We start from the raw sequence: 23914 nt of genomic DNA on the forward strand, positions 1-23914 counted from the left end.
CACCGATTTTAAAAGATCTTCACTGGCTGCCTATTCGCTTCCGAGCTCAATATAAGGCGTTGGTAATTACCTATAAAGCCCTAAATGGCTTGGGTCCAGGATACCTGAAGGACCGCCTCTCCCCATATATTCCGTCCCGCACCCTCAGAACATCTGGGCAGCAACTCCTGAAGGTGCCAGGGGCTAGGCTTTCTTCCGTCACTAAGCGGACGTTTTCCATCGCCGCCCCGGCCCTCTGGAATACGCTGCCCGCTGAGCTCCGCTCGACTACCTCCCTGGCCCAATTTAAGAAGGATTTAAAGACCTTCTTATTTCATCAAGCATTCCCCCCATGAACATCTTTTTAGGGCCTCCCTCCTCTTCCGTGGCCATGAGGAAGGGCTAATTGGGGTTTTATCCTTTTTATTGTTTTTATTGTTTCTTTGATGCACTGTTTGCGCGCGATTTGTTGATTTATGTATTTTTCACTGTTGTAAACCGCCCTGATCTATGGAAGGTTGCGGTATATAAATAAAACTTTTATTATTTATTATTATTTATTTAGATTTAAAGCATAACATCAGGTATACAGGATCACATCTGTGTATGTTTTCCAGTTACTTGCTTAATAATTTGTGCATTGTTTCATTTCTCTGAAACTCCAGGCATTATTTCTTATTGCTCTTTTCATTTGTAGAGGGGATTGATGAGATTTCATTTCTGTCTTTATCACAATTTTGATCCTGGCTTATAGTTAGTGCCAAGGTTTATGACCAATAAGTTTCTGATCCACAGTAAGGCAAGATTCAGGTTCTTCTATGGATATTGGTCATGGGGCTCAAGCCCTGTATTCTCTTCACTACTATATTAGCTCATAAGGAAAGAGAGGGATGCAACTATCATTTCTGCAGAGGCCAAGTGACCGATAAGCCAGTAGGGTTACAACAAGTTCAATAAAGCCACTGGCTTTGGCTTTTTTTATCTGTCTGAGCAGCTCAGAGGAGAAGCTCTTAGATGACTTTTGTTTTGTTTACTGTATGTTTGACATCTGCTTGTTTCTTATGTTACTCACTCACCACTACCAGCCTTGACAGTGGTGTCTCATGGGGCCTCAGCCTCCTGGACCTTGAAAAATAAGCAGACCTGCTAGAAAATAGATGATGTCTAGTCATTCTGAATCTCCCTGAAGTAGTTCAGATGTGAGGAAAAAGTTTAAATTTGGAAAGTCAGGACAGTAGCCAAGAATCCTGCAAAAGACATGATGTAGTGAGTTCTAACGTCTTAATTTCTGATGAGTAGCAATCAGCTCTTTGATAGAAAGGAAAAAAGTTACTAGGTTCAAATACTAAATATCATCTCTGGACTGCATGTATAACAAACTGCCACAAATAGGTACTTTTTCTCTGAAGATGACAGCCACAGATGCTGGCGAAATGTCAGGAATAAACTTTTCTAGAACATGGCCACATAGCCCGAAAAACCCACAAAAAACAATAGGTACTTTGCTTCTGCTTAATGAGTCATTGAGTTGTCACCTTCCTTAAATGACCATTTTGTGCATAAAGAATTGGGGCATTCACACTAATGTGAGCCCAGTGTTTAAACTCATATGATTATTCTGGACACTGTGCAAAACACTGAGGGAAGCTATCTACTTGATCGAGACATGACTGACTTTTTGTGTCTGGATCTGTGACAATGAGAAAAATGAAAATACAGAAAGCGAGTGCAGTCACTAAAGTCTTTTTTCACTCTAGTTGTTCAAGATCTTAAATCTGAGCTAAGAACAACACAGCTCTTCAGATTTTGTTGGCCCACAGCTCCCAGCAGCCGTAGCCTGCATAGGAAATGGTGAGGAATGTTGAGGACTACAGTCCAACAACATCATGATCCCTATCTCTTGCTTAAGCTGTTAGTGGGGCCAGACCTACCATTAGGCACAGCAAGGTAGCTACTTCGGGTGGCAGATAATAGAGCCAGTGAAAGGAGCAAAGCTCCCTGGTTATTCTGTCTGAGCACACTCCCTTCCCTAGCCATTTCCTTGTCTTACTGAGTTGCTTTTACTATATGTGTGACTTATCCTGCAGTCTCTGAGGCTCTAGCCTCTGCAGTTGAGGACTCTCATTTCACTGTCAGTGATGTAAAATCCAACTGCTGGTCCAGTTGGCATCTGTTCATGGTATGGAGGTGGGAAATCTGTTTTGTCTTGCCTTACAGTACAAAATATCTTTCTTGCAGATAAAGATGTTTTCCCTCTTTGTTGACTGTATTTCTTAAGGTCAATGAGTTTGAATATTCTGAAGTTTTTCATGATTAAACCACACCCATCTGATACTCATCTGAGAATCTGAATCACTTTTTGCCCTCCAAGCAGTCTTTCCCGAATCGTTACAAACTATCTGTATTGGTCCATCAAGAACTGAATTGTCAACTCTAATGGGCAGTAATTTTCTGAGTTTCCAAGCATAACTGTTTTTTGTTTTTTTTACTTTCCCTTGCGATCCCTGATATCCACCATCTAAGCATTAACCAAGCTCAATCCTGCTTTCAAAATCAAATAAGATTGGGTGTGCTTAGGGTGTTATGGTAATACCTAAATGATTTCATTTAGGAGACTGGATTTTTCAGAATCTTTTCATGACAGTAACAACAGTTGTACTGAAGCAATGCATTGTATGATAAAATCATAGAGTTCCAGAGGTAGAATGTAACCCCTTGTTTGATGTAAGATTTTCATAGCTACAAGCTTCCCAACGCATGGACTTCTACTCTCTGCTTGATGATCTTTTGTAACTGAGAATCCAGTGCGGGTGCATGGGGGATTAAATGGTTCCATTGTCACACTGCTTTTAACATTAACATATTTCTCATAATGTCCAACTGAAATCTATTTTCATGTTGATTAAACCCTTCAGATCTTAAGCCCTTCTGGATAATGCTGAGCATTCTATCAACTATTTACAGGTTGGCAGAGTCATTTGAAATAACGTGTTTTTGTTTAGCAGGGCCAGGTGCAAACATCTGGAATCAGGAATCTCTTGTGAATTTGCTTTCTCTTTGTGCTCAGTGTCAGTTTAGAAACAAAGGTATAATCATAACTATGCAGTTCAGAACTCTATCTGAACAAAATGAATGGTTATATGGAGCATCCAGAAGTTTTTGAGATGTCCTTCACTTCTCATTTCCCCCCATATTCCCCTCTCTCATTTTACATTTATGTAAAATTTCATAAAATAGCAGAGAGTTTAGAATTGTTCTGCAAACACCTATTGTTCAAAGTCTAATATTAACCTTGTCATGCAGATTACTTTTTGTGTTCTGTTGAGTGTGATATGTAGTAATTGTTTGTCAAGGCTAAATGCTGTAGGACATAACACCTTCTTGAAATAATGTTTTTGTAATTGCAGTCAAAGCATTCTAAAGGTCTAGCAAAATGCTGTTGACTACAGATGTCAGAAATTCAACACAGTTTTAATCTTGATTTGATTTTTCTTTTAATTTTCAACTTTTAATTCTGTTAAATGCTTCTGAAGAGCTACTAGGATACTTACATTTTTGATGAGAATATCAGAAACAAATTGGCCTTTTATATTTAAAATGCCATGGAGAACAAAACTGAAAGCTGCAAGTAAAGCAATTCATCATCAAGAATTATGTTTTGTTTTAAATTGGTATACTTTTGAGTGTCATTTGTTTGCTGTATTTTTATTAGACCAAACATAAATGAAGCTGGGCTGACAACTACTCTGCTTAGAATTGTGTACTCAGTAGTGTCACTGTGCTTGGTGTCACCCAGTGCTGTGACTGTAAATGAGGGGTAGGTTTCTCTGCCTTTTGAGCAGTATCCTCACTCACCATGCCTTCCAGCAGAGTTCATGGGCAGAGAGATGCCTTCCTCACTCACAGTCACTGTCAGCAAGTGGGAGAGTGTCTCTCCATTCCCTGAACTGCAGATCATGTACCTCCACACACACCTTCCTGCCACACTCAGGGGGTTGGAGAGATGTCACTGACAATGACTCCAAACAAGGAGGGCATCTCTCCATCTTGAGAACCTGACTGGAAGGTGTAGGAGATATGCTGCTCATGGAGCAGAAAAACTCCATCCTTGCTTCCAGTCATTGTCAGCAAATGGGAAGGCATCTCTCTGTCCCCTGAGCCTCACCCCTCTCACCTTCTAGCCATGCTCAGGGAATGGTGACTGCAAGTGAGAAGGGCATCTCTCTGCCCCATAATTCTGGCTGGAAGGTGCAGGGGGATGCTGCTGAGACTCAGAGAAACACCTTTCTTGCTTGTGGTCACTGTCAGCAAGAGGGAGGGTGTCTCTCCACCCTCTGAGCCTGGCTGGAAGGCATGTGGGGTGGGGAGGTGGGGATGGGATGGGATGCAGTTCAAGGATCAGAGAGATGCTCTCCTAGCCTGTTCACTAATGATGACTGCAAGTGACGAGGATGTTTCTTCATCTTCTGAGCCACATCTCACGTACCCCATGGCTTTCAACCAGGCTCTGGGGGCAGATATACACTCTCCTTGCTTGCAGTCACAACCAGCAAGTGGGAGAGTGTTTCTCCACCCCCTGAGTGACATCCCACCATCCAGCCAGGCTCAGAGGACAAAGAGATGCTCTTCTTGATCTCAGTGAGCAAACAGCACAGTGTCTCTCTACCCACTAAAAAAATCTGGGGACCAGAAATGCCATTCCATTTAAGGTATCCCCAGTGCAGACTGAGTGACATCTCTGTATGTACTTTTACTGCATAAGCTTTCTGGAAATGCCTCCTAAACATAGAACTTTATTGCATTGTCCCCAGAATGGCCCCATTGTGATCCCAAAAGGGGGCATGACCAGAATGGGATGGGGCTAAGAATGGATGTTATTGCACAGAGGAATGCCGCCACTGCCACCGGACATTCCCATCGCATCCTACATCCATTCCAGAGGGCGCAATTTTTGAGAATGCATTTGAACAGTTCTCAAAAACCACACCCTCTGGAACAGATGTAGGATGCAATGGGAACATCTGGTGGCGGCCCCATCCCGTTTTGGTCATGCCCCCTTTTGGGAACACGACGGGGCCATTCTGGGGGCAATGCAATAAAGTTTTTTGTCACTTGACTATCTAACTAAATGTTAATCTGACAGTGAGAAGGCATTTATGGTATCTTTCTTCACTTAAAAAACAACAGTCACATGGAACCCCAAAAATGGATTGAAAGAATGGTACAAAAAGAAGGGAATTATTCTGAGATCTGTACAAAAATGCAGACCTCTCTCTTTCTGTTCTCTTCTATTCCCTATGGGTGAAACACCTGCTATCCATTCCATTGACAGCCGGCCCTTGAGAGAGTAGGGCCCTTGGGGCTGAGAGATAAGGAAATGTTTATTAGTAATATAGTTCTTATTTTTAAAGAAAAGAAAAAGATTTGAAATAAATTCATTTCATGTGTGATTCTCTGCTATTTTTTTGAAAAGTTACATACATGTAAAATGAGGGGGAAGTAGGGAAAATGGAGCTGGAAAAGAAAAGTGAAGAACAGCTGAAAATTTTGATATTTTATGCAACCATACATTTTGTTCACAGATTAAAAAAAAGCATTTCACTCATGTATTTCATTTTAGAGATTTTTCTCCTCATATATTCTTGAGGGTTTCCAATTTTTCCATTGGCAGAAAACAGGTGAGATGTCTCAAGTGCCTCAATGGATGAATAATTTATAATGAAAAGCCCAACAAGTTTCAGTCTGTATATATCTCAAAGGCCTTCTTCAGGAAATATATAAAATTATAAAAAGAGACAACATGGACAATAAGATGAATCATAATTTTCCAATGTATGTGACCATTATTCCTTTGAAAAACCCAGAAGAGTTCAAAGATTTTAATATTAAAAGCCATTTGACTTCTTTTCTTGTCAATATTCTAGAATATTCACCTTTTCTTAAGCCCCAAAATGTAAGTTTTGTTGCTGGCTTGTATTGTTCTGAGAACATACTAGGGGAATACCTGAAAACATACCCAGGTGTAGTGATGTTGACTATACAGCAGAGTATGAAAACATCCAAAATTCAAAATTGGACACCGCCTGTTTTGTTATTTTTTATGTTAAAAAGGTGGTCCCTTTTCATGAGATGACTAGTTGTTTTGCCCCCATATATCTATAGACTCTTGCATCAAATGGTATAGAGAATAAAACTGCTACTGCAAGGAATGAAGTAGTGTAAAATGTGCCTCTGCTGGTTAATATTTATTTATTGGATTTAAATCTTGCTTTTCTCCCAAAATGAGATTCACAGTGAATCCCATTTGAATTAATGGTATGTGAATTCAGCTGTATTAGCAGTGAGTCTGCAGCAGACATAATGTCCACAGAGATAATATCCTCTGGGCCTATTTGCACCTTTAGCCTCACTTTACGTGTTTCTTTTTTTGTCCAATAAATGGTGTGAGAGATTTGGCTCCAGATATTTCTAAAGTTAAATTACAAACAAGCATGTATAGTTCATAGGCAATGTACAAATGAAATAATTCCATACAATGGAAAATTATGAAGGTCTTTGAGAGCTTTATAAAGTCCTTTTATTTCTCAATAAGCTGTTGTTGTGTGCCTCAAAGTCATTTCTGACTTACAGCAACCTTCACCGGCGGGGGGGGGGGGGGGGTTCTAGGCTGAGAGTGTAAGACTGACCTGTGGTCACCCAGTGATTTTCCATGACTGAGCAATGAAATAAAACCTGATCTCCAGAGTTGTAGTCCAACACTCAGATGACTACACCATACTGGATCTCATTCAAGTATTGAGTACCTTGGGACATGTCACCTGTTTTCTGCTAACTATATTGGGTGGCCCTAAATTTGTTTTTGTTTTTTTCATTTTTCCATCAAAAAAGTTGAAAAAATGCCCTTAAAGGATTACTCCTCCCCAAAAGCCTTCACTACTCTACTAGTGAAAAGTAAAGAACTGGTTCAGTAAACGTTGTAAACATGCTCTCTCCGTCCACAGACAAATACACATACAATGACTGAAGTTATGGTATCAACAAAACAGCCACGGTGATATTTTGTGGCAGAAGCAAACTATGGCAGGAGTAAGCAAACAAACAAGAAAGAAAGAAAGAAAGAAAGAAAGAAAGAAAGAAAGAAATGGAAAGAAAAATGCTGCATTAGATGAATGAAACAGTTTGGTATCCTTCACAGCTCCTTGGTTCTCTTTGCTGCCTGCTTCCTTTCCTCCAGATGTCATTCTTCTGTTTATTTTGATGCTTGTCCTGTCATTTCCCTGTCAATTTGTTTGCCTGCTCCCTGACACATCCTTCAACGTGCCTCTTGTCCCAGTGCATCTTGTCCCACTGCTTCTTGTTCCATTTGCTTGTTTGCTTCCCTGCCAACCCACTCTGTTTTTTAATGTAGCCATTGGTTATAGTCCTCCTGGCTTCTTCTCTTACTACACATAATAGGAACCTCCACGTTGGCTTTTGGAAGTCTGCTATCCAAGTCCTGTGGGTGAAATAAGTATGCATTGCACACAGGCATAGTTGTTTTTCAGCAGTTTGAGAGGGGAGCAAGGAGCTATTACCCTTTGGTGGGGTGCTCCATTTTCTCTCTCTACTTTTACATATCTTAAAAACTCACAGAGCATGCAGAGGTTTACCTCTTCTTCATGAGTTGTTGGTTTCCCCCCCCCCCCCCATTTTAGCTCTATAGCAATTAGCATTCACCCTGAAACATTACTATTTCAGGTATACCTCAGTTTAACAACGTAACATTACTACCTGGACATTACTTCTTTAACATAAAATTTAGTACTAGAGGTAGAAATAGTATGCAAAAAAATATGGATAGGTCCCTATGCCGCACACACAGACAGAAGCACTGCAAGACATTTCACCAACCTCTTTTAGTTGAAAACAAGCAATATGTACATGTTAATTGAAAGTCATGTCAGGTAAGCTTCACGTAAGTGAGCAAAAACACTTTGAAAATTCTTGAGCCCATGTAAAGGCATCTTCCAAAATTCATCCAGGAATAACATTTTCTTTTACTATCTTCCTCTTTTGTTATGATTTTCATTTGGGTGGACATATTTATAGTTTGTTGTTGTTGTTGTTGTTGTTGTTTTAACATGTTGGGGTTATATGCTGTCCCCTTTTCTTTCTTTTTTGCTGTCCATGCACCACTGTAAAGGATTCTGGAGGCAGGTGCAATTTACCTTGTCTGTTGTAGGCAGGAACAAACAGCTGGTGTAGCTTCCATTCAGTTTTACTGCAGACAAGTTGCTTCAATCCAGCACTAAAAATATCTGTTCCTCCAGCCTTCCTTCAATGCTTCCCAATGCCAGTGCAGTTAAAAACATCCAGCTAGGCAGAGGATAAGGAAGAAAGGACCTGGATTGATGTAGACAGACTTTGTAAAAGGGAGCTTCTTTGTCAGAGGCTTTGTTAATGGAGGCATTCTTGTATCATGAAAGATTCTGACTCACATCCCTCATTCGCAGTGATTAGTTGAACAGTGTACATTTACTGAGCATTTTACCCAGTAGTAGTAGTAGTGACTTTTCCATGATGAAAAAAGCATGTCAGTTATTAAAAATATATTTGACCTTTCTAATAGATGTTGAGTTGAAGGCAACATAGGCTTTGCATACAAAATGTCTCAGGTCAACTCCTGGCATCTCCAATGAAAAATATTTCCGGGGGCCTTGCTGGAAAATACTATTGTCCAAGGATTTAGAGAGTTTCTGCCAGCCAGAAAATGGAATGTTGTGCTTAACAGACAAACGGACTGACACAGCACAAAAGAAACTTTGCAGCTTCATTGTCATCTCAGTTGTCTTAACTTGTGCTGTTATAGTTCATTGAGTAACCTTTGAGACTGTGCAGTGCATCTAGATTTTTTTTGCATCTCAAGGCTTCTTGTCAATTGTACATCTTTCCATATTTTCTTGTACACTTAAAACATGCTGTGTACCCTTAAAATATAACATACTGACTTTCTTTTAAATTGTAACTTGCAGAGTCATCCTAAATCTGCTGCATATGATAAGAACAAGTGCAAGTATTATAACAACTAAAGGAGCAATCTTTTCCAAATTTTAAATAATGACCATTTACCCAAGGAGAACCAGAACAAAAACATTATCATTGACATTGGATGCATAGGACACAAACTTTGCTTTCAGGATAGATTTTGAAAGAAAAGAGGTAAACAATATTGTGAAAGACATGCTTTTTTCAGCATATGCTTTCTTAGACTACACCCTATTTTATCACATTTGTTGACAGATGATTGTAAAGATGTTAGGTGGATATAAGATTGTACTCAATGGGGAGGGATGTTCAGGGAAGTTGAAATTTTGTATAATGTTTGTCGAAAGTCATAGTTCAATGATTCCAAGCTTTCAGGACTGGGACAAGCTATAGTTACAAATAAATAAAAGATTCAGAAGCCACCTCCAGCTTACTTGTTCAATTAAAGAGTTGAAGAATTGTTCAGACATACACAGGTGAAAAGCCCAACACAACTACTCCTATATATACCAAAGATCTGAGTTGTTCTTATGCTAGTGGAGGTAGGTGGTTGGGCTATTCGCATCCTTTGTCTTTGTTATTAGTAATATTCATCTATGTATTTTGATCATTATTGCTTTGTATAACCTTGTCTTCAAAATGGTGCCTGTGTGACTAGGCAGTATGTTTCATTTGGCTGCTAACACAGGAATGAGGAAGATAAAACAAATTAGCTACCATTTCTATTTTGTAAGAGTTTGTTACATTAGATCAAGCCTCTTTTCTATGTGCTGAGTTAGAATGCCACATTTACTTTACATTTTGTTTTTTAATATAACACAACAATGAATAAATGTCTTAACATTATTTTATTCAGACACTGGGACTTCCTTTTTAATTATGACACAAGCTCTAGGGAAGCCCACTGCAGGAATGAACAAATTATCCAAACTATATGAGCAGTTGTAATGTTCCCCACAGTAGTGGATGTATTTTCTCTCACAGGTATATGTGAGCAATCCAAAGAAGATACTGAAATATTGATTAAATGCTTTCTTTAACTCCTCTCCCACCTGGAAGGGCACAAAAGAGGACATCTTTAGGAAAGGAACAAACTGCATTCAAAATTCACATGACCATCTGTCTCTGTTTTGTATGTTATGCACAGAAAACTCTTGTCTTCTCTTTGTTGTTGTTAGTTACCATCAAATCAATCCTGACACATAGCAATCCTGTGGATGAGACATCTCCAAGACTTTCTATCCTCCACTGCTCTGCTTAGATCATGTAAATTCATGCCCGTGAGTGAGCTGCTTAATAGAGTCCATCCATCTAGCATGCAGTCTTCCTCTCTTTCTACATCCCTCCACCTTTCTTAATATAATTGTCTTTTCCAGTGAGGCATTCCTTCTCATGATGTGGCCAAAGTACGACAACCTCAATGGTATCATCTTGGTTTCCAGGGAGATTTCAGGCTTGATCTGTTTTAGGAACCATTTGTTTGTCTTTTTGGCTGTCCATGGTATCCTCAGCACTCTCCTCCAGCACCACATCTCAAACAAATTCTTTTTCCTCCTATCCACTTTCTTCACTGTCCAGCTGTCACAACCATACATGCTAACAGGGAAACAATGGCTTGTATTATTCTGATTCAGTTTTATAGCTTTACATTTTAGGATCTTTTCTAATTCTTTCATAGCTGTCATCTCCATTCCTAGTTTTCTTCTTATTTCTTGACTGCAGTCCCCATTCTGATTACTGTTTGACCCAAGGGTACGGGAATTCTTTTACTCTTCAATTTTCTCATTGTCAAGGTTGTATCTGTGTAGATCTTCTGTGGTCATTATTTTTTTCCCTTTATATTGAGCAGTCAGCCTGCCTTTGCACTTTCTTTGATCTTTCTTAGTAGTTGTTCCACATCTGCGATATTTTCTGCTAGTAGTATGGTGTCATCTGCATATCTCAGATCATTGATATTCCTTCCTCCTAACTTCATTCCTTCTTCTGTGTTCAAGCCTGTTCTTTCTATGATACTTTCTGCAAACAAGTTGAAGAGAACAAGTTGAAATGATGCAGCCTTGCCTGACCTCTTTGTCAATTGGGAACCATTCAGTTTCTCCATATACTGTTCTAACAGTAGCCTCTTGTCCTAAGTACAGATTTCTATCAAATGTGTCTTCTCTTACCTCTCATTATTTGTCTTATGTTCTATGAAAGTTAGAAAGAACTAAAGTTAGAATTGTACAAGCCATTTTTTGTCTATCACTATGTATGGTTGTGACTGCTGGACAATGAGGAAAGTGGATTGGAGAAAAAACAAAGTCAACCCTTTTATCTCCTTTTCCAAACATCAACCCATCTATTATTATACAGTAGTGATGTATTTAAGTCTTTTACTCCAAGTCTCAGGTTTCTACCTTCAAGTCTCAAGCCAAGTCTCATATCCTTGCAAGATATTTTCAAGTCATGTCATGTTATGTCTGTGTGGAGTTTCAATAACTAGAAAAACAAGATGTGCGCAAGGCTGGAGGATAGGAGTAGGAAAGTAGGCTGAATCCTTCTAAAGTTCTTTTTTTCTTAGGAGTAGCAGAAAACATGACTAGCCCCCAGAGCTTGGGGTGTATTTGTTTCTCAGAGGGAAAAAAGACAGCAAACTAGTTTGGCGAGGCGATGGACTGCCTGAGGTGGATGAAGGATCCCTCTAAAGCTAGTTTTCAAGGCTCCTCCAATATGAAGTAGGGACAGGCTGCCATAGACCTCAAGCAGCCCATTGCTTAATGGATTTGCTGTCCTTTTTCCTTCTGGGGAAAAAACAGGTCCCAGGGGCAAATCTTGTCTGCTGCTGTGCCTAGGACAAAAGAACTTTAAAAGGATCAAGCCAATCCCCCTATTTGCAATGAGGATATGCTGCAGTATTCTATTCTATTAAATGTGCATTCCAAACCCAGGAATATCAAGTCAGTAACTACAAAAATACAAGTTACAAGTCAAGTTGAGTAAGTACATAATTTATGTAGAGTTGAGTCCAAATTGAGTCATTGAAAGGACTTGAGTCTGTCTTGAGACCAAGCCACTCGACTCGTCTACATCACAATTATACATACTAGCATTTAATACAAAAAGCCTTCAATTCACGAGGATTTTGCATAGCCTCTTTTGCAACAGTTTGATGATTTGACGCTGCCAGTCAAAGACTGGGTAATTTCACAGCAAGGCTGAATTTATGGGCGCACCACATTTTCTCCATACCTGCAGCACTTGGTCAATACTGGAAAGAATTATAGTGACAAGTCAAACTTTAATTGGTTTGAAAACTTTGCACCATGAAAAACACTATTAACTCCATATCCATGTTTTGATTCACATCTTTCAAATTTTAGTAGCAAAGCTTTTCCTGTCCTCAAAACTCTGGCAGATATACAGGGTATCCCAAAATTATTTTTACAATATACAGTAATTTTGGATACCCTGAATCTAACTAGGATCCCTCATTCCACCAAAAAATATCTGGTTGGGTTGTAAAATGTAACACTGAGGTTGCATTTACACTGTTGAAATAATGCAGTTTGACAACACTTCTAGTGCTGTAGCTCTATCCTATGGAATGCTGGGATTTGCTATTTTACATGCTCTTTAGCCTTCTCTGCCAGAGTGCCAGTGCCTCACAAAACTAGAAATCCCAAGGTTCTTTAGGATGGAGCCATGACAATTAAGGTGGTGTCAAACTGCATTATTTCTATAGTGTAGAGGCACCCTGAATGGGCACATGTCAAGATGATCAAAGAGATGAATTTGTTCAAATTCTCCATAACACTGATGCCATAACATGTAGGTTTTCTTATCAAATTAAGTATCATGACCAGTTTTGAATCCCCATATTCTTGCTTCCTATCCATGTTGAAAATTCCACGTTCTCCAGCTTTCCCTCTAAAATTCTGTAGCTTCTGTGGCCTGCACTGCAGGAGAGTGAATTCATTCAGTCTACTGTTATCTGACAGAATGACCCATCAGGTTAAACAGTGCTAGCCTAACTCAAAGATGTCCTGGCGTGTAGGCATTAGGATTCTGTCAATGGAAATACCCCTCTCATTAAAACCTCTTCCACCAGTTCAGAGGTCTGCTGATAGAACAATCTATCTGCTGGGCATTTTCTGCTGAGAAAAATGCTTTGCTGGCTGAGATCTGCCATGTACAAGAACAAAAGAGGCGCAGCATAGGTGGGGCAAAGGAGGAGTTTATGTAACCCAGACCCAACTTCCTTCAGTCCAGAGACACCAACAGTACTGGCATAGCACAAAATAAGGCAAGTGGGGTAGTTGTTATGTGCCTTCAAGTTGTTTCCCACTCATGATTACCCTTACCTAAGGCTAAGCTATCATGGCATTTTCTTGGCAAAGCTTCTTCATAGGAGCTTTGCCATTGCCTTCCACTGAGTCTGAGAGAGTGTGACTTTTCACCCAGTGGGTTTTCATGGCCAAGAAGGGACTTTAACCCTGATCTCCAGAGTTGTAGTCCAGGACTCAAACCACTAACTCTCATTATGAATAGCCCTACACAATTTCTAATATCCCCAGGCTGGGCATGGTTTGGATTTAACACAGCCTCAGCTGGGAAAGTGTCAGCTCTGGTGGCCACATTATTGTGTTCTAAATAGTTATATCTCTCCTGTTTTTCACTGTCGGCAATAAGTCTTGAATTTACTCAAATCTCATTGATTTCAGTGGGAACTAAATGTAAATAACTCAAGATCCAGCTCACTGAAACCCTTTGGGGTATTTTGAGTCAGCACTGAACTACATGATTTATGGACTGCAGGCTAGGATAATGAGTGTGGTAATGTATTAATGTATTATATTTGAGACATTAATTTTATCACTGCATCCTACAACTGAGTACCTGTTCAGACTATACCTACAATTACTTTGTACCAAGATGAGTAATCTCCCCTCATACACATACACTGTCTAGAAGAGTTTCGTAAAACATCTCTGTAGAATTGTTCACAAGGCCATTGTGACTGTCTTTATTCCAGCACTGACATTTAGTAAGTAGTAACCACAGTTACATTGTGAAAGTTACTTCACTTAATGAACATAGATAGTATCAAAGCACCAAAGCACTCTGGATGAGGAAAAGTCATATAAATTAACTCCTGAAAAAGAAGTAATGTGATCATTTTGTTTAAACCTTTACATCGTTTATAATGAAGGGGAGACTGACAAAGGTCACACAGTTCACTAAACACAACTATTTTATATGCCAGTGTTTAAAAAAGCTCTTGTTAAAGCATTTAATCCTGTCTCATTAAAGTCCCATCCTTTCCCCACTATAGCTCCAGACTTTTTATGTGAAAGCAACGTCAATTCTAAAGTTGCACTGGTAGGTTTCAGTGCATTTATATCTCTTCTTCATTTTATTAGGGAAGAGCCTCAGCTAACTTAATTCAGGGTCCTGGCTATATCTACCCTCATTTGACTCTTTTGTATGGATGATGATAACTGATTACCTCTATGAGAACCTTAATTATCAGGTATTACATCCTGGTACTCATACATGTATTTATCTGAGATCAGCCACTTCATTTTAGCAATTCAGCAACACATGTTTCATAGAGCTGCAGTTTGAACTGAAAGCTTATCAAATTCCTTAATGAAAACGAAAGAAAGAAACTGAGTTTGACACAACAGGTGGAACTGGCTTGATTCATTATGTTTAATATATTTAAAAATTAATTGGAAGCAGACCTAAGTAGAGCTAGGCACACTGAAAGTAATAGCTGTCAGGTTGGACAGATGTAAAAGGACTGGAGAGACATTAGAACCATCAATAGCTATGAGTCATAATGATGGTATATAGCATCCAATATCAGCAACATGTCTCTGTTTATCAATTGCTGGGAAGAACTTGAGATGGAGGTTTGAAGTTGCACTCATGTCTGGCTGGTGAGCATCCCATGAGTAAGTGATTGGTACCATGTGAATGGAATGTAGGAACAGACATCTAGTTATATCTTAATTTCCAATATTACATAGGATTTTACTTCATATTCTTCCCCACTGTGATCCTCCACCCTACCCAAAAAATTGCTTCCAGACCTCCATATCAGGTTTAGGATAGAGACATTGCCCTTTTCCTGGTTCCACTGACAGAAGCAGTTCTTTCAGCAAAATGACAGTATGTGATACAATATCTGTTCAGTCATGTCATTGATCAAAGTGTCAGCTCTGCTGGCCAAATTATTGTGTTCTAAATACTTACATCTCTCAGAGCCATCGGCAACAGTTTTGGAGAACTCCTGGAAAACAGGAGTAGTCCCAGCAGACTGGAGGAGAGCAAACATAGTCCCCATCTTCAAAAGGGAAAAAAAGAGGACCCCAACAATTATCATCCAGTTAGTCTGACATCGATACCAGGAAAGAGTCTAGAGCAGATCATTAAACAGAGAGTCTGTGAACATTTAGAAAGCAATGCCATTATCACAAAAAGTCAACATGGGTTTCTGAGAAACAAGTCATGCCTGACTAATCTGATCTCTTTGATAAAATTACCAGCTTGTTAGACAAAGGGAATACTGTAGATATAGAACAGTAGTAGCATATCTTGATTTCAGTGAGACCTTTGACAAGGTTGATGAAGGACTAGAAGGCATGCTTATCAAATTTGCAGATGACACCAAATTAGGAGGGGTAGCTAATACCCCAGAGGTCAGAATAGAAATTCGAGAAGACCTGAATAGATTAGAAAGCTGGGCCAATGCTAGCAAAATGAATTTCAACACAGAGAAATGTAAGGTACTGCACTTAGGACAGAAAAATTAAATGCATAGATATAGGATGGGGGACACCTGGCTTCACGAGACTCCATGTGAAAAGGATCTAGGAGTCCTAGCGGACCACAAGTTAAACATGAGTCAACAGTGTGATGAAGTAAATACAAAGGCCATTGTGATTTTAGGCTGCATAAATAGATGTATAGTGTCTAGATCAAGGAAAGTAATAGTGCCACTCTATTCTGATTTGGTCAGGCCTCACCTGGAATACTGCATCCAGTTCTGGGCACCACAATTCAAAAAGGATGTTGACAGATTGGAGCGTCCAGAGGAGTGTGAGCAAAATAGTGAAGGGTCTGGAAACCATGCCTTATGCAAAAAGATTTAGGGAGTTGGTATGTTTAACCTGGAGAAGAGATGGTTAAGGGATGATATGACAGCCCTGTTTACATATTTGAAGGAGTGTCACACTGAGGATGGAGCAAGCTTGTTTTCTGCTGCTCCAGAGACTAGAACATGAAACAATGGATGCAAGCTACAGGAAAGGGATTCCACTTCAATGTTAGGAGGAACTTCTTGACAATAAGAGCTGTTCGACAGTGGAACATACTTCCTCGGAGTGTAGTGGAGTCTCCTTCCTTTGAGGTCTTTAAACAGAGACTGGATGGCCATCTTCCTGGGATGCTTTCATTGTGATTTCCTGCATGGCAACTCTATGATTTTATGATTCTAACTCTAACTCCAGATTCCATATCCAGGAAGAGAACCCCTTGGCAATATTCAGTTCCAAACAATATGAGCATTTAAAAAAAAACCTTAATTTTTATTTATATATAAAATCTATATAAAACATAGTTTGGGCATGATACTGCTTGAAACAGAAAAATAATATAATGGGGAATAAATCAAATAAAAATCATACAAAAGCAACACAATAAAAATAGAAAATTGAATGCAGCTCTAAGATGATAAAAAATAAGTACTAAATGGAAATGGTTAAACACAGTAAAAAAGAAAAAGAAAGGCGGGGTGAGTGGGTTGAAACCAGCTAAGAAACAAAATGAGAGCTAAAATAACCTACATGTTAAATCATCTGTGTTGAAATAACATAGACATCAGGTGTAAGATTCTGAAACTGCTGTCTTTTCATTATTTTCATCATCATCAACAACATCATCATCATACTGTCATATTATTTTCTGGATTGTATTACACTGGGCAATGTCTTTCCTTCTTACAAGTGTTCTATTTTTTTAAAAGCAAACCATTTCCAACTTATGACAACCCTAAAGTGAACCTATTGTGGCATTTTGTATGTTTGATACATACAGCACAAAATGTGGATGACTGAGGTGCAGTGCACTGTAGAAATAATGCAGTTTGACACAACTTTAACTGCCATGGCTCCATACTATAGAATCCTAGGATTTGTAGTATATTGAGGCACCAGCACACTTTGGCAGAGAAGACTAAAGGCCTTGTAAAACTACAAATTCCAGGATTCCATAGGCTAGAGCTACACCACTTAAAGTGGTGTCAAACTACATTATTTCTACAGTGTAGATGTACCCTAAGATAAATATTTTTGAGCAAACACTTCTAGAATTCTAGAATTTGTTGTTGACCAACAATCCAACTGTTGTGGAATGGTTAAGTACCTGCAAACTGATAAGATTGATCTTAACATTAAAAACTGCTACAAAAGCTAATAATGAGGTTTTGACACATATTTTCATGTTATGTGTTATGACTCTTCATTTGCTGTGCCATGTTTGGTAGTGTTACCCCTGATTTTAGATGCACAGAGGACTTACAGCAATCATATGCATTGCAATTTTGGAATTTTTATCAACTAAATGTTAACGTCTTCCAAAGTTGCAGGAAGATAAATAAGAAATAATAATAATACAAATCCACATATCTAGCTCAATACAGCGAGTACTTGGCATTCACTGGGGTTGACACTGAGAATCCATGGACGTCAGAAGGTGGTGCTAGGGGACTCCTACTTGACCCCCTGGCCATTGGCCTGTGGTGTCCCTCAGGGTTGTGTGTTTTCCCCTATGTTATTCAACATATACATGAAACCACTGGCAGAGATTGTCAGAAGTTTTGGGGTGCGGTGTCATCAATATGCAGATGACATTCAACTCTACTACTCCTTTCCACCTCAATCCAAGGAGACACTGGTCCTAAACCAGTGTCTGTCATCAATAATGGACTGGATGAGGGCAAACAAGTTAAAACTTAATCTAGACAAGACAGAGGTGCTCCTGGTCAGTTGAAAGGCAGATCAGAGAATAGAGATCCAGCTTGTGTTAGGGTTACATTGAGCTTTGATTCCCAGGTGTCTGCAGTGACCAGAAGTGCTTTTGCACATTTAAATCTTGTGTGCCAGCTACGTCCGTTCTTTGAGACGGCAGATCTGGCCTTGGTGGTACTACTGAAATGCGCTGAACATGGGGCTTCTTTTGAAGAGTGTTTGAAAACTTCATTTGGTCCAAAGAGTTACAGCTAGGCTGTTAATTGGGAGAGGTTATAGAAATCATACAACACCCCTGTTGAAACAGCTGCATTGGCTGCCATTTTGTTTCCGGGCACAATTCAAAGTGCTGATTATGACCTATAAAGCTGTATATGACTGAGATCCATGACATTTGACAGACTATATCTCCCGCTATGAACTGGCCCAGGTCCTGAGATCCTCTGAATAGGCCCTTCTCTCTGTCCCACCATTGTCACAAGCATTCTTGGTGTGGACACGAGAAAGGGCTTTTTCGATGGCTGCCCCTGGACTCTAAAACTCCCTGCTCAGGAGGTTCATAATGATTCCCTCCTTGTTGGCCTTCCGCCGGCAGGTTAAAACCTTCTTATGCAGGCATGCTTTTTAAAACAATGTTCTTAAAGGACTAGTGTGTTCTATAATTTTCAGTGTTTTAAAATTTTATCTTTTAAAGTGTATTTTTATTCTTTTAGTAGGTAATCTATTTTGATATTCTAACAGTTTAATTCTGTTTTAATGTTATAAAAAGTTGGAGTATGGATTATTTCACCCACATCCTACTCCATCACCCCCTGCAAACTCTATACTGTTGCTTCTACTGATATTCTGCACAAATAGGGCCTTGTACGGTCAGGTATAGTGCAGCAAACAAGATAATGCCATGGCTTTGAGATATGATCCAATGATATCACTGAACCTCAAGAAATATCATGTGGGACCTTCAGTAGAGAACAGGTCACCATATATTTATTTATATGTGTTTAAACATTCCCCAGACTAGCATAGGAGCATGAAGCACAAATGAAATAATTTCAGCTTAGCCCTAACTTGGTCCAATAAAGATATTTTTATGCTTCAATTTACACAGATTCATTTTTCTTTACTCCACGCAAGGAAAAAATAATATGTAAGAAGGCCCTTAGGAATAGGCTGCAATTGAGGAAATATATAATGTGAGGAAAGTTGTAATGAAATTACAATTCTATGTAAAATTATCCTCATCTAAAACTTCATTTGTCTATAGATATTTGTACTGCAAAACATCTGTTTTCCAGTACGTGAATGAGTACATAATAAGGTTTAAAAGATTTGATTTAATTTATACAAGGATGCAGCAAATTCTTTCCTCTTTTGTTATCAGATCCAGAGTACTTATTATTGTGTACCTGAAGTGTATGTTTTTTAATATCTTATAATGCTTTCATTAATGCATTATTTTGAGGTGGGGAGGGCCTACAGACTATGAGCATTGAGAGGAGTTGCTCTAGATATTTCTGTTCATGGGAGTCTCATTATTCTATAATTTCAGTCAACAAAGAATACTGTGAAATTGGAAAAGTTCTTTATGAAAAAATATAATCATTTCAAATTATTTGTATTTGTACTGAATTTTTTATTTTTTGCTAATAGGGAGATTAGTGAATACAAAGCCAACATGGTGTAGTGATCTGAGTGTTGGACTACGACTCTGAAGATCAGAGTTCGATTCCCTGCTCGGCCATGAAACAGCTGTCTGACAGAGAACGCTACATATGCCACAAAACTACAGATCCCAGCATTCCATAGCATTGAGCCATAGCAGTTAAAGCAGCCTCAAACTGCATTAATTCAGCAGCAGATATTTAAAGATTCAAGCTGGAAGAGGGAATGACTGAAAAATATTTTCTATGAAAAACTTGATTGAAAAAATAAATAGGGGGGAAATGCTATATTTCTCTGAGCATCATAATACCCACATCTGAAATCCATCTGAAAAATGCATTGGCATGCAGCATCTAGAGGATATAAGAGGAACATATAATAAGAAAAACACTATCATTTTCTCAGTTATTATTGACCTGTCAGCAGCGCTGATTATCCTCTGCACATTAATTGGTCTGTTTTCTTTATATGTGGCTGTACATACAGTATTTGTACTTTTCTACCCATTTATTTTATAATAAATAGCCAAAATAGAAAACAAATAAAAATTACCAGATATCTACATATACTGTGAACGAACATCCTTTTTTCTCTATGATGGTAAGCACTTGGCAGATTCAAGAATAAATAATCATTTCTGGTGAGGGTATGCCTTATCAAACATATGCAGATCAGCACTAATTAATGCTAATTAAGGTTTCCTGTCTATCTAGTTGGAAAAACGTCCAAATGTTATGAAATCAGTTAGTATGCCGATTACCCTAATTGTTTTATATGGGATGGATCTTAATTAAAATATGTAAATTGACCTTAATTGCTATATACTAATGGGGGTTCATGTTATCTCTCTAAGAGTGACAAGATGGTGAGTAGGGGTACTTAACCATATAATTCTATGAAATCCTTAACTTAATGTCCTTTACCTAAAATCAATTTTTATTATAAATTGGCAAAGGAACATATTTCCATGCAGCTTGGGATTTGTTGTTCTTTGTTTTAAATGTTGTTTCAATATTACAGATATCATTGTAAAATATAATTTAAATATATAATTTAAATCCAACGGTGTAGAAGACATTTTGGAAAGAGGCTGTATTTTGCTTGCTTAGGAAAAGATAAAAATTTTCCACTGGCTATACTGCTTTTATATGAAATATGTTTAGAATATTTTGTATATTTGCATCATAAAACATTTTAATCTTAGAATTAACAATGCCCACATGGTTTTATTTGAGTGTCTAATAGCTGTTGTGTTTTCTGGTTAAGAGTCAGTTCATAAGTACTTCATTTGCAGAAACGAATAAGCTTAAATTTGCCTGGAGACTGCAACTATTGGTCTAAGCTTCCCCACCCCAAGTTTCATGTTGGATGCCTTAGTTACTGAACAGCATGGATATACTGCCCTAACCAAGGCTCTTAGGCATTTCTCTTCTGTGTTTGAAAACAAGTTAGAAGCAGGAATCTTTTTTCGTTTTGACTTCATTTTTCTTCTGCTGTTATTGTGGAATCAAAGGGTATATATGCACTGCAGAACTAAAGCAGTTTGATACCACTTTAAGTGCCATGACTCTATTGTACAGAATCCAGTAGTAGGGGGAGGGGGAGGGGGAAGGGGAAGGGGATGTAGCAGCACCTTAAAGACTATCAGATTTGTATTTTAACCTGAGATTTCATGTATATCAATCCACTTCCTCAGATGCAGTGCCAGAGTTATATTGAAGCCTCAAATTCTTAAGCATATTAATACAGTTGAGAGACAGAATGTAATAGAAACAGAAAGATGCAAATGTTGATCAACATTTTAAATCTTCAAAGGGCTGTGTGAACTGATATAGGTCTTTTAGATCGTGAAAGTGGTCAGTTACTATTGATATGTAAAAGCAGAAAGGAGCAGAACATATGGAACATATGGGCAGGAAGGACTGGCTAGAATCCATGAAACCATAGAATAAAATCATGTATTAAAAACCAACATAACTAATAAAGTGAACATTTAGGAAACTAAGCAAGAGAAACGCCTGTATAAAGAAATGGGTCTTTAGCAGAAGGTGGAAACACCCAGCACTGGATTCCTGATCAACTGCAGTGGAGAAACCATCCCACATAGTGGGAGCCAAGGCAAGGCTCCTCCACACTCCAGTCAAATGAGCCTCACTAAATCATGGCATAACAAACAGAGCCAGAACGTAAGGAGCAGGGCTGCCTATAGAGAACAAAGAGTATAACTGGAGTGAGAGAATATATGTTTCACTGTAGCATTTTATGTGTTTGTGCCTTCAAGTCACCTGTTGACTTATGGTGGTGATATCATGAATTTCATAGGGTTGCTTAGGCAAAGAATCCTCAGAGGTGGGTTTACCAGTTTCTTCCTCTGAAATAAAGCCTACAGCATCTGGCATTCATTGTCAGTCTCCCATCCAAGTACTAATCAGGGCTCACCCTAGTTATCTTCTGAGATCAAACAGGCTCTAGTGTCTTTAGGTTATTGCTATTCAGATTAATGGGGCAGGCAACAACAAAGAAAATCTCTCTCCTCTATTGCAACAAGTCTTTATTTTACCTTGATAAAATGTTCTACTGTTTTTACAGGACATTGTAACAAACGTTTCTCCAAGAATAGTACGCGGAACTACCTCGGGTTCCATTTATGGTCCAGGCCAAGGTTCTTTCCTAAACATCGAACTTATCAGTGAGAAAACAGCAGCCTACTGGTGTAAAAGCATCACAGAACTGAAGGCAGACTTCCCGAACAATGTAAGTTAGATTCTTATAGAAACAATGTGACATATATGAAGGCTGGAAAGGAGGAGTGAGGACCAGAACAGACAACCCAAATACGCCTGCTTCAGGGCATCATCGGTGCATGGCGTTTAAATGCTGTATGTTGCGATGATGCCTTTAAGCACTGTAGAAGCTGGGTGGCTGCCCAGACTTGGGCAGCTTCAAGGCACTCCGGTGGCACAGCGTTTTTATGCCATACACTGCCATATTGGCTTAAACTGCCATGGGACCATGGTGGGGCAACAAAATCTGCCTTTTTGCTAACTGAAGAAAGAGTGGATCTTTTCTGCTCCTTTTCTGGTTGGGTTGAAGGCAGACTGAGGTTGCGGCATTTGGTTGCTGTGGCTCTAATCCATCTTCAGAAGGGGCAGCTTCAAGCCACCCTTTTCAGGGCCATCTGTTTCTGCCCTAAATTACTGAGAAACCTGGAGGTAATTTGAAAGAGATTAGTGCTCCTCAGATACAATCCGTACATTAACACCGGGAAGCAGGCTTTTCAGGATTCTATGTTGTTTCAGAAACCTGCATAATGTTTTTGACTAGAAGTGAAAAAAGGACCAACAGCTTCGTGTTTATACTGAGATGAGCAAAGCCTCTCACAAATTACTTTCAGTTCTCTTGAAACCTATTCTTTTCCTCCAGCTGTATTTTACAAAGTACACTGTTTATAGAATAGTAAATATTAATGTATGCAACATAGTTAAATGTCTCTGTGAATCCAGCTCAAAACTATCATCATGATAACAGTAAATTTATCACTATTTGCTGGCTGAACAGAAATCTCTTGGTGCTTATTACAAAATGCCTTGCACAATTAATGCTTACCAAAACCATTTTTGTTTAGATTATTTTGCCTTCTGAAAAGCATGTAATATTAGATACAATGTGCATTTAAAAAAACAACAACCATGGAACAAAGAAAAAGCTTTCTGGGAACTGTCTGAGTGAACTTAACGGGCGGAGAATGACATTCTCTACTCAAATAATATTATTTAAAAAGCAGAGATACTGTAGGGACACAAAAGAATGCCAACTAGTGATTACAGTAAAATAAATTATTGCATTTTTCTATATATTAAAAACAGAAGAAAATTGATATATAATTGCTTTTGCATTGTAACAGAGGCAGTTTTAATAGTGAGTTCAAAAATCAACAACATGCTAGGAATTAAAGCCTTTGTCGCTATCAAAGCAGCTGGCACTGCTTCAAATTAATCTTTAATACAAAAGGACTTGCTCTAAAATTATCCAGGGTTTAGATATATTGTGTGTCAGTTGCACAGGGCCATGATGGGAGCTGAGCTGAAATGGACAACAAAGTTAACAATGAATATTTACAAAATTATCTTCATCCAACTTCTGCCCCACACTTACACTCCAAATCTGAATTTCTCAATTTGCCTTACTTAGCTTCTGAAATGCAGCTGTCAAATTAGAAATTCTTATATAAAGCTTGT

At 38.7% G+C, this 23914-nt stretch overlaps 1 protein-coding gene across 4 annotated transcripts in view; it reads left to right on the forward strand.

Moving 5' to 3' along the window:
* DPYD (dihydropyrimidine dehydrogenase) overlaps positions 1 to 23914 on the forward strand; it is a 594441-nt gene that overhangs the window by 352938 nt on the left and 217589 nt on the right. For all 4 annotated transcript variants that reach the window (XR_016280498.1, XR_016280499.1, XM_089515658.1 and 1 more), the window contains one exon: positions 22266 to 22430. Coding sequence is in view for 2 of the 4 variants with exons in the window: in XM_089515658.1 (XP_089371784.1) it covers positions 22266 to 22430 (165 nt within the window). In the remaining 2 variants the exon portion in view is untranslated. The remainder of the gene's footprint in view (positions 1 to 22265; positions 22431 to 23914) is intronic.

The sequence above is a fragment of the Sceloporus occidentalis genome, unplaced genomic scaffold (assembly GCF_023333645.1).
Source record: "Sceloporus occidentalis isolate IW3139 unplaced genomic scaffold, rSceOcc1.0.p SCAF_3, whole genome shotgun sequence".
Lineage (NCBI taxonomy): Eukaryota > Metazoa > Chordata > Lepidosauria > Squamata > Phrynosomatidae > Sceloporus > Sceloporus occidentalis.